Raw genomic sequence first — 10,921 nt, 5'->3', positions numbered from 1 at the left:
AATAAACAATTCTTACAACACATTTTGTTTGGCAATATAATTATTTCTAAAGGATTGAATGTTATAGCATGTAGTTTTTATTAGTGTAGTGGGAAAAATTATAAATAAAAAAGGAAGTTAGAATATAATTCATTATGTAGTCAGTATGTCCACTCCATTACGTAGTCGGTAGACATAGTCATAAATGAAAATTTGTTTTCAATTTCAAAAATTTGGAAAATGAAAAAATTAAGTCAAAATAAGTGTAGGCATAACAGCTGTCATTCGCATGTTTTTATCTCAGCTGATTCGACGATGAACCATATTATGTCTATTTTGATTTCAAAGCAGTAGTAGACTAGCAGAGGTGACAACTTTGAAAACAAAAACAGAAATGATTTACCTTTATTCTTAGTAAATTAGTGGAATGAATATAGTGTAGTGCCGGTATTGGAATCTTAAAAAAAGAAACAATGCGTGGCATTTCTTTTGAATGTAGGAAAGGTGACTACCTCATATAGGGAACTAAAATAAACATGACTAAACTGTGGTTGAAGAGGTTAACTTATTTTCAGTTCGTACTAGGTTAGGCAAAGGTGTAGGTTATCTATTAAATCTACACTATTTCCATCCCAGCATTTTATTGTCTGTAGTTTTATACTTTTTTAATATAATTTAATCAGACATATTCCAGTAAATAATAACATAGAAATATGGCAAAGAATTTCCTAAAGAGTAGTTTGCAGAATGCCTCCTTCAACATCATTTTCCAGGTAATTATTACATTAATTTTTAAAGATATAATGATTATAAGGTTAAGAAATATAGAAGGGCACAGTGATCTCCAAGCTCCAGGGGTTCATCCATTTCCTGTAATCCATGTTTTTTAAATATTGAAGGTTTGTTCCCATAACTTAAAAGAAAATTGACATTTTATTTCCCCCATCCCAGCATCCTCTCCCTTATGTAGAATCCTAGTTTTTTGGTAAATATTTAGGAAGTGAATAGAAAAAACAGTTAAGATGTGAAAAGTCTAAAAAAAAGTAAAATAACCTTGGTAAAGGAAGTACATAAGTTAAATAGGTTGACAGCAATGTCTCCGCCCATCAGCTTGGCGCAGCAACAAAAAGCACCTTTAAAGACAGTACCTTTCTTGTTTAATATTACCTCAGATACCTTTTTAAATGCACACAGTCATTGCCTAGACTTATGCCACTCACAACTCAGGTATGTGGATGTACATTGCACCAAAAACTTTGCAGTTTCCAAAGCAACTTGAGGTAAATAGAAAGATAACTTGGCTGCAGTATAATAAAGAGGCCACCTCGACAATTGAATCATCAATATTCATAAGTATTAAATCCTCGATAGCCTATTTATGATTATCTATAACTACTGAAACCAAAATGTCAAATTAAATTTCATTACAGGTATTTCAAATTAAAATACAGTTCGGCTGTTTTTATATCTTAAAAATAATAATTTTAAAAGGAATAAAAGCCATCTAGGCAATGTATAGTAATAAAATGTAACAAACAAAACAGTGTGACATTTAGTACTTTTTACTATTTTGAAAGACACAACCGACATCTTGTGACACAAATAACACACGTACAAAGCCATTGTACTGCGGCCATTACTCCAGTACCGTACACATGATTTTATTTTGTTTGAATTAATTAATAATATCAAATCAAGTTATGTTTTTATGATTGTATAATAGTAAAGCTATATTTTAGTAAAAGAAATATAGGTATTTAAGATGATAGAAAATAATAATACTTTAGTTATATATTTATAATCATACAAAATAAACCTCTCTTCAAAATGTGTGTTGTTCATTACGATTGTTCTTGCTGATGTTGTTACTCACTATGCAAATTATTTTACTGTGTTTGAGCTAACTTAATTTCAAGCAATATATTTATTCTGTAAAATAAAAGTAGCAGGCAGTTATTAATTATAAATATGTATAGGTCAAATGATTTTATATTTGATAGTTTTCATATTTCTAATCGATAATCTATTTATAATCGATTGTCGTGGTGGCCGCTTATTATAGTGCAGCCGTAACTCATCCAAACTTCCGGAATTAAATAGCTCTCTGTACTAATATCTGGAAAATACTGTTCAATTTAATTTTCAAGAAATACCAAATAGCGTGGGTATTCCGCCATGTGGTCCTTAAATTCATTGATTGATTGCAGCAGTAACTGTATCCAAAAGTTTTCATTTTTTCTATTAAAAAACTTCCATTAGAGTTTGAAACGTCTAGGTTGCATGGCCTTCAAAACAACATTGCAAATAACCCACTGATAATAGTAACCCTATTTTTGTCAATGAAAGTGAATCCACATTTAACATAATGATCACTATACAGCCTTTTATTTTGCAGGGATTTGACTATTTTTAGGCTTCAACACACAGCGTGTCTGTCCCACTTTTTACTCTCATAACTTCTAAAAAACCATTGAACCAGCGTCAAGAATCACACAATTAAACAAACTGACACACTGTGAGCATTGCAAGAATCGCTTGTAAGATGTGTTCCCCAATATTTTCCTGTTATTCTAATACACTGATGCCTCCCTTGAAAATTGTCTACGCCTCCCCAGGGCAGCACGCCCCCTCCATTTTGAGAACTGCTGCTCTATATCAATGGACTAAGAATATAACCTAAATTTGAAATATTGTGTTATTAATTTTTTTGCAATATCCGGTTTATAAGGGCGTAAAAATTCATTGTAGAAATAAAATTACACCTCTATAGGAAATTGTTAAAATGGTTTTAGATGGCTTAAGATAGTGTGGGTAAAGAAAATAAAATATTATCTCCATTTTTCATCTCCCAAAAAATTTGTATTATTGATATACATTATACATTTATGTTGGCTAAAATTAGTCTAAAATTATTAGTAATAAATATGAATTATGTTATGTATATATACAATAATGTATATTTATATTATGTATCAGAGTAATATTGTTAAAATAATTTAATTTAGTTATGCCTTAATATGTAATTATTGTATTTTTAAATGGGTAGAGGTCCATAAACAACACCTGAATATATATATATATTGAGATTTCCACAAATATCATAGATATGATGGGAAGGCTTGATTCAATGTGATTGTTGGCTCCATTTCACCTTCCGCTTAGTGTAGAGTTTGAAATCTGACACTGTCATAGATTTGACTCAGTGGAATCTTGGAATGTATGTCCTTCATACGAGAGATTGAAACAAAGATCTTGATTCTAATAAAGATCTTGATTCTTGATAGGTTGATAACAAGACAAAGACATTCAAAACAAACTCTTTGCATTGTTTTGGTATCAAAGATACCCAGACCTGAAAAGAGCTATGTCTGGTTTTCCCCTACAGCCATTCAGTATAATCTAGATAAAGAAGTGTCATTGTCTCATCAGGTGTACAATGTTTTAGACACAATCCCAAAACATGGCGGAGCAACCGAGTTTTCCACATATACTATAGGCTATAGTAAGTAAGAAGGGTTGATTAAATGCGAATGTTGAGTTTAGCTCCATTTCAACATCTGCTTAGTGAAGCATCTGAAATCTGACACTTGTCACTTAGTCACACTAACGACATTTTTTGGACCTCTTCAGATGGACGTGGATTCCAGATTCCAGAAGTGAAGTATGTGTGTCAACCATCCTCAAGTCAACCAGTTGTACTTAGGTCACTATCAGAAAGTGTAAATATTGTTTTAGTAGTCAAGAAATTTCTTTAGGTTTTTCCTTAAAACATATGAGAATTAAATTGTATGTTGTAGATCATGTTCCGTTGCCTTACGTTCCTGATGAATGCATTTGTGCTGCGCCACGTGGAACAGGCTGTGATTGGAGTGATGAATGTGAGACTGCTGCTGTTAGAGTCAACTATCTTGTTCCTCAGCAGAGAAGCATTCAGGAGAGCCTGTCTAACCAACACCACCGCCCACAACTGGGCTCAGGTCATCAACCTCCTATGGCTGACGTAAGCCAGGATATCTACTACCATCAATTTTATAATTTAGATATAAGAGCTTAAAGTTAGATTATTTATAATTTTATGGTGAATTTTTCAAGTAAATAATATTGAATAAATGATTAATAATAATTAATTTCTTGGATAATCCACAAAAATGTTGATAAAATGTACAAAACAGCCAATAATTGCTAAAAATGATTGCTAATTTACTTTAATTAAGTTTTTGTTCCTCAAGATATTGTTTTCTAGTGCTGCATCATGGCTTGTTTGTTTTTTTTTTAACTGATCTTCCTCTTCCTCACTTTCCTCGAAAATGAAAAAGATCTTGTATGACACACCCTACAGGAGGTTAGCTCTATGAATAATCTCACCACAGTGTCAGCCTTGTATCGGATTTCTCAGCCAACAAATGCTTAGCCCTAATACAGTAATGTACTGTACAGTAATACACTTTATTCTTCTATTTTAATAAATTATAGTCTTTAGAAATATTATGAAAGCACTTTAATATTTCAGATGTATTTTTATAATTTTAAAATTTATTTTACTGAATTTTTTATGTAAAAGATAATCCACAAAGGGGATAAACCACCGATTTTATTTATTCTATTTGCAACTTGTCTTTGGCTACTAGACACAGTCTAGTAGACATAACTGTTCTTTTATGTTGAGTAATTTCTTTGAGTTTTCCACTCCAGTAAATTCATTTTGCAGTACTACCAATGATCTTTAATCCATCAAAGGAGTTTTACCTTGAAGGCTTTAACCTATATCCTGGTTAATAAGGTGTGAAATACCAAACTACACTGTAGGTTGGCTTTCGTGTACAAAAGCATATGTGATGTGCGCCTATTTAAAAGTTCTGAGGCTTTGTACTGGTGATAATCTCGAAGTTTTGGTTTGTTTGTAGATATTAATAGTAGAATTTTCTTGCTAATTTACATTATTATGATGTAAGTATTTTTTGCTTATAGAATGTTCATTAACACCTACGTTTTAGGCCCAAGTTCTGCATGCTGATTCTGGTGTCTTCCACATTGGAGTTAGCTGCAGTTATTCTTCAAAATTTCCTTTATCCTTCTTATAACAGGTTTCTGATGTAAGCTTTTTGTACAGCACATCAACATGAGCTCTCCAACTGAAATAAGTCATTTGTAAACAAGTGAAAAAGACTGGTCTGATCCTTTTATTGTCATCTCTTTTCCTGAAGTGGCAGAGTGAACCTTGGTAGTTGTTCCATTTAAGTTTTACTAACTTTTAACTTTCAATGAGGCGGGTCTTGAACATGTTAGCTGATGTTCCTTTAAAATAGTAGTAAATGTTATTAAAACAATACTTTTCCAATATAATTTATTTTGGACTAGGCCGTTCGAAATCAAAAGTTTCATTATCAGACGACTTTATAACAATTTATTTTTAAAATACCAGACTCTTCAATTGCCTGGTTCACTTATTGTTTCTCTGAAGATTTTAATTTCACATCATATATTTTCTTTTTTACAGCTGTTTCTTATCATCATTTTCCAATGCTGAGTACAATATATTTTCATGGTCTTTGGCGTATTTTTGTCTTAGATGTTCTTTTTAGTTGTCCCATAAAAATTTTGTTCTTGATCAAACACATGTTGATCCTTTACCTGTAGATGAGTGTGCCAAAAGATAGCGAATCAAGTGCGTAATATGTTTGCCTTTGTTCCTGAAGGGTACCACAGCATTAATTGTTGTAGTACTGAGAACTAAAATCTTTACTGATTTATTGTTATATCAAGTGATTTTTTCAGCTATCCCATTTATATTGTACAAATCCTAATTCTGCTACACACCAAATATTCTCATAGGTACAGCCATCATAATGCATGGCAAATGTCAAATGTATCTGTCAACATATTAATGGTTAATCAGCGGGTTTCTTGTTTTAATATATTACTTGTTAATTATATGTATTATGAATTGTCTAATTTTCAGTTTTTAAAAATCATTAAAAAATTATACATTTTTTATTTTATCACCCATCCTCTGATAATAATAGTAAAATCAAACAAAAATTAGTTAATTAATACCACTAGTAAATTGAAACACATTTTCTAATATTTTTATAATTTTTGCAAGAATTAATTAAATTTGTTGGCTTTGTAACAAATTTTAGAGGGATTAGTAGCCATTTCATTTTACCTTTACCTAATTTACTATGCACAGTAACACCACTTTTGTATAAATCCTGCTGTTACCGTTACTTGTGGCATCTTGCAGAGTGCCGCTGTGCAGTGTCATGTGTCTACTGTTTGGTTGGGTCTGGCTCTGTGTTCTGGAGACCCCAGACCCTCAGATCACCACCCATTACACACTCGGCGTGTATGCTATCGCAATCAGCTGTGTCATTGAGATGTGTGTCGAACCCCTCTACATGGTGGCACAGGCATTTCTCTTCGTCAGACTTAAAGTAAGTTTTGAAACTCTTTAGTAACTGGCTGTAAAATAGCTAACCAGCAAATTAAATCTATTTTGAAGATTTTTAAGTGTGAAAATTAGACAATTGGCAAGAAATATTAGTCTACTTCAAAGCATTAGTAAGTTTTACTAATTTTAAAAACCTATTTTTAAAGATCTGGTACGCCCATGTTTAGGCCAATAGTTTTTTATTTCAAGCAAATAATTTTATCTTTAATGTTATATAATTAAAAGATGTTATTACATTTCAAAGTATATAAATACTATTAAATGATATGAATACAAAAAATTGAGAACAAGTTTTCTTTCTTTAGTTATGTATGACGTACTAAACCAATTAATTTGATATACTTAAGGATACCAAGAAACTTATTGAAACCGTATTTTATGTATAAAAATATTATAACTTAAATAAAAAATCATTGAGGCCTCCCAAACTTCGTTGTGCCACTTTTCTTAGTGTTTGTTGTGTAGACTTTTCTTTTTTATTAATGTAACTTTGAGTTGAATGATGCTCGACAGTTATTTTTTAAATCTGAATTTTGCTTTGTGAAGTTGTTCAAATCTCAAATACCAGATATTTCAACGATCTTCTAAGATTTTTTGCATGTATTGATTTGTTTGCAAACAACTCAGTTATTGTGTGAATGTTAAATTTAGCTCCATTTCACCTTCTGCCTGGTGCAGAGACTGAAATTTGACACTGTCAGACTTGACTCAGTGGAATCTGAAGACACCCAAAAAAGTTTGATGACGAAGACATTCATAACAAATTTTTTTCATTGTTTCAATATCAGTGTAATCTAGATGAAGAGGTGTTCTCATTGTCTCATCAGGTGCATAATTGCGTACCCTACGATGTTTTAGACAATTCCAAAACACAGAGCAACTAGGGTTTCTACACATAAGCTATGTTGGGTTGATTCAATGTGAATGTTTAGTTTATCTCTGCCTCACTTAATTGTGCATGATCAATTTATCTAAAAAAGTGATTTAGTAAGTCCTGACCAGTGTTGATGATCTCCAATTGTTTGCAAGCTATTTCCGATAAACAAAAAATAAACCAAGTAACATCCAGTAGAAGGAAGTAATTAGTACCTAGTGAACCAACTTAAATTTTAATTGGTACATAATCCTGAGGGAAAAACTAGAATCCAATCTATCCCTATAATATACTTTATGAATTGTTACTTGTTACTTTAAGAAACGTTCATTGAAGTAAAATATGGACTATGGAAATTTAGCAGTTCCATTAAATATTGAATGATTCTGACATCTAGATTCAAAATCTCCTCAAATTGTTAAACAAAACTATTTTAATGTGTTTGTAGGTGTATTGAAGCACTGCAGTTTATTAAAACAAATATTTAACTCAAGAATTCTTTTGTTTCATGCAGAGTAATCATAAGATCTAAGTAAACACATCCTACTAATATCAATAATTAGTATGCTTAATCTTTAAATATCTTTTAAAAAGATTGGGTTTATTCATCAAGTATCCCAACAGAACAAAGTGATAGACAACTGAACACTACATTAAGTTCAACTATCAGGTGTGTCACCTAGAATTCTGTATGTACAGGTAGTTATGGACACAATAAACGTTATTGTGCGCACCACTGTGTTCACACTGATGGTGTTGTGGTGGCCACAAGGTGCTGTGGTGGCATTCTCCACTGCGCAGATTGTGGCCGTCATAGTGTACTCATTATGCTACTACTACTATTTCGCCCACTACTTGGAAGAACGCAGAGTCAAACCCATGCCCACACCTCGGCAACTACAGCGACCAATGTCTTCTGAGGATGATTTCCCTTTCACTTCTATGTCTGAGTTTCTACCACGCCGCCTGGATAATCAGGTACGGATAGTTTTTAATGAAGCATCATGATTGTAACTTTTTTAGTCCTAATGTAATAATTTTCTTGCCATCATTTTTTTTGTAGTTGATTATGTAATTTATTTGTATTTTTGTGGTGTTTTAGACAGCAGTAGATTTGAAGTTGTGTGTGCTCACATGGAGTTTCTTCAAACAAGGGATTCTCAAGCAGATACTGACCGAGGGTGAACGCTATGTCATGACACTATTCTCCGTCCTCTCATTCTACGAACAAGGAGTGTTTGACGTTGTCAACAATCTGGGTTCACTGGCTGCACGGTTCCTTTTCCGTCCTATTGAGGACAGCGCATATTTCTACTTCTCCCAATTAGTCATAAGGGATAAACCCATCGATGACCAGGATCCTGTAAGTACAGTTAAAAGAAGATATCCTTCAAATGTATAGCAAGTACTTTTTATGATTCAAGTTTATTGAAAAATTATATATCATTCATATTTATATAAAATTTCCTGTAATTAAAGAATTTGATTAAAATGAGCCTTTTCTTATTTTAATTAATTATTAATTTTGCTGGGTGATTACTTGAATACAATTTTCATGAAAATTGTGTTATTTGAAGGATGAAGAGAAATATCAAAATGTCTATGTAACCCATTTTTATTTTTCCAGTGATAATTTATTACAATCTGTCTTATGAAGATGTTTAACTTGATATATTTTTAACTTTTTAGATAAAACTTCCAGCAATACAAAATTTTTTTATAAGGTGGGTTAATGGTTTTATTAAATACTGATTAGCAATTTTATTGACTGGCATTGGAATTTCATCATAACCAGTATGATGAGCATGTTCTTCATATCTTTTTCAGTTATTAACTTTAGAGAATATTTTTCTGATAACAAGGTTTACTCAGATAGCAATATATATTTAAAATGGAACGTAGGTTTCCAGGTTGAAAATAAAATCTTAGTTCCTTGAATTTTCCTACACTAGACCTGTTGATAAATCAAGCTTCTTATGTGACTAAACAATTATTGGTGTTAGTGAGATTAATTCATAGATTAACACTATTGCTTGCAGTACCAGATGAAGGAAGCTGCACTGGTTCTACAGCGCCTACTGCGCACTGTGGTGAGTCTGGGATTGGTAGCCTTGTGTTTTGGCCAGGGATATGCCAGGTTGGTACTCCTGCTGTATGGTGGCTCTGCTTTGGCTGATGGCTTGGCACCCCTGCTTCTCCGCGCACACAGCCTTGCCATTCTACTACTCGCCATCAATGGGACCACTGAGTGTTACGCTCTTGCTACTATGGACACAGTTCATCTTGACAGGTTAGCTTTCCTTTATATTTTTTAATAACTATTAAAGTTAAAGACCATAATTACAAGCATTATTCAGAAAGTATAGTCCATTTTTATATAGCGTGGAGTAGTGCTGATGAATGTTTGCTGTATTTTGGATGTCAGTATACTTCAGTGCCCATTGTTATTAGTTTGTAGTACAGTATTCAGACAAAATGGCAGTAATCATCTCAGAGGCGTCTTTCACTTGAATGCACAGACAGTTGCCCATGATGATGATGAAGGAAATAGACGCATATATGCGTTAAACAATGAATTGTTTAATGTCTCAAACAATAAAAAGTTAGTGAAAATGTCTCCCTCTTGCTCATTTTAACCTTTAGAATGCATACCACAGATTTCTACAAGTTCTTTCAGAACAAAGTACAGATTTTCCATATGGTGGAAGAAATTACCCAAATTACCCCACGAATCCTTTTTGCAAAAGGAATCTAGGTTTGATATTCATAATAACACTGCTCGAGAGAAAAGAACATTTTGATACAGTGCCGTCGAGGTAGGCCATTCATTGCATACATTGGAAAAAATTTTATACAATTCATGGTACAGTAATTCCTTTTTCCAAGGATGTGTGCAAATACTCTGTATGAGATAAAACTTTTGTTTCCAATGATTTGTGCATGTATGAAGACTATAACAAGCCAGTCATGACAATGAAGCTTAGATAAGGCGCATACTGTGCTCCAAAAACCATATTTTTAACACAAAAATAACTATTTTTGGACAGAGAAAAATCCCAAAAGAGTACAATTGCATATTTTTGAGGAAAAATTCTCCATACAGGTTTGGTTATGAGGTTTGTAATCGGCTCGTAAGTTTGACACATTTTCCACTCCGCTTGGTCAAAATGACAAATATTTTTATAATACTGTGTGAAAAATTGTTATATTTGATGAATACACTGTTGCCTACATCCTGTAACAGAGTTTGTGAATCCAATAATTTTAGAAGAAACAAAACTCCTTTTAAAGATTGTTATACATGTTAATCTGGTTAGACATTTTTTTTGAAAATTGAATAAAAATTATGCTTCAAAATGACTACACAGGAAAAAGTAGACAAACTATAGAACTTTATGGGAGTTGATTTCACTTCATAATGAAACAAATACTTGGTACATATCGTAATAGAATAGAAGCTATTGTCACAGGTACAATCGAGTGATGGCAGGTCTGTCTGTGGGCTTCATGTTGGTGTCCTGGCTACTCACGAGGCTGCTGGGCAGTGTGGGTTTCATCCTAGCCAACTGCTGTAATATGGCGGCCCGCATCACCCACAGGTAGGTAGTTCGTTTTCT

The 10,921-nt window shown here is 32.7% G+C and overlaps 1 protein-coding gene across 1 annotated transcript in view; it reads left to right on the top strand.

The window, feature by feature from the left end:
• The first annotated feature begins 317 nt into the window (after positions 1-317).
• The window catches only part of LOC124358987 (protein RFT1 homolog), a 20,878-nt gene continuing 10,274 nt past the window's right edge, over positions 318-10,921 (top strand). Inside the window, exons 1-7 of the mRNA XM_046811289.1 lie at positions 318-752; positions 3,777-3,979; positions 6,224-6,413; positions 8,004-8,282; positions 8,407-8,667; positions 9,344-9,594; positions 10,775-10,903. Coding sequence (XP_046667245.1) covers positions 693-752; positions 3,777-3,979; positions 6,224-6,413; positions 8,004-8,282; positions 8,407-8,667; positions 9,344-9,594; positions 10,775-10,903 — 1,373 coding nt within the window. The 5' untranslated portion in view covers positions 318-692. The remainder of the gene's footprint in view (positions 753-3,776; positions 3,980-6,223; positions 6,414-8,003; positions 8,283-8,406; positions 8,668-9,343; positions 9,595-10,774; positions 10,904-10,921) is intronic.

Source organism: Homalodisca vitripennis, chromosome 1, assembly GCF_021130785.1.
Source record: "Homalodisca vitripennis isolate AUS2020 chromosome 1, UT_GWSS_2.1, whole genome shotgun sequence".
NCBI lineage: Eukaryota > Metazoa > Arthropoda > Insecta > Hemiptera > Cicadellidae > Homalodisca > Homalodisca vitripennis.
This window is presented reverse-complemented; position numbering and strand designations above follow the sequence as displayed.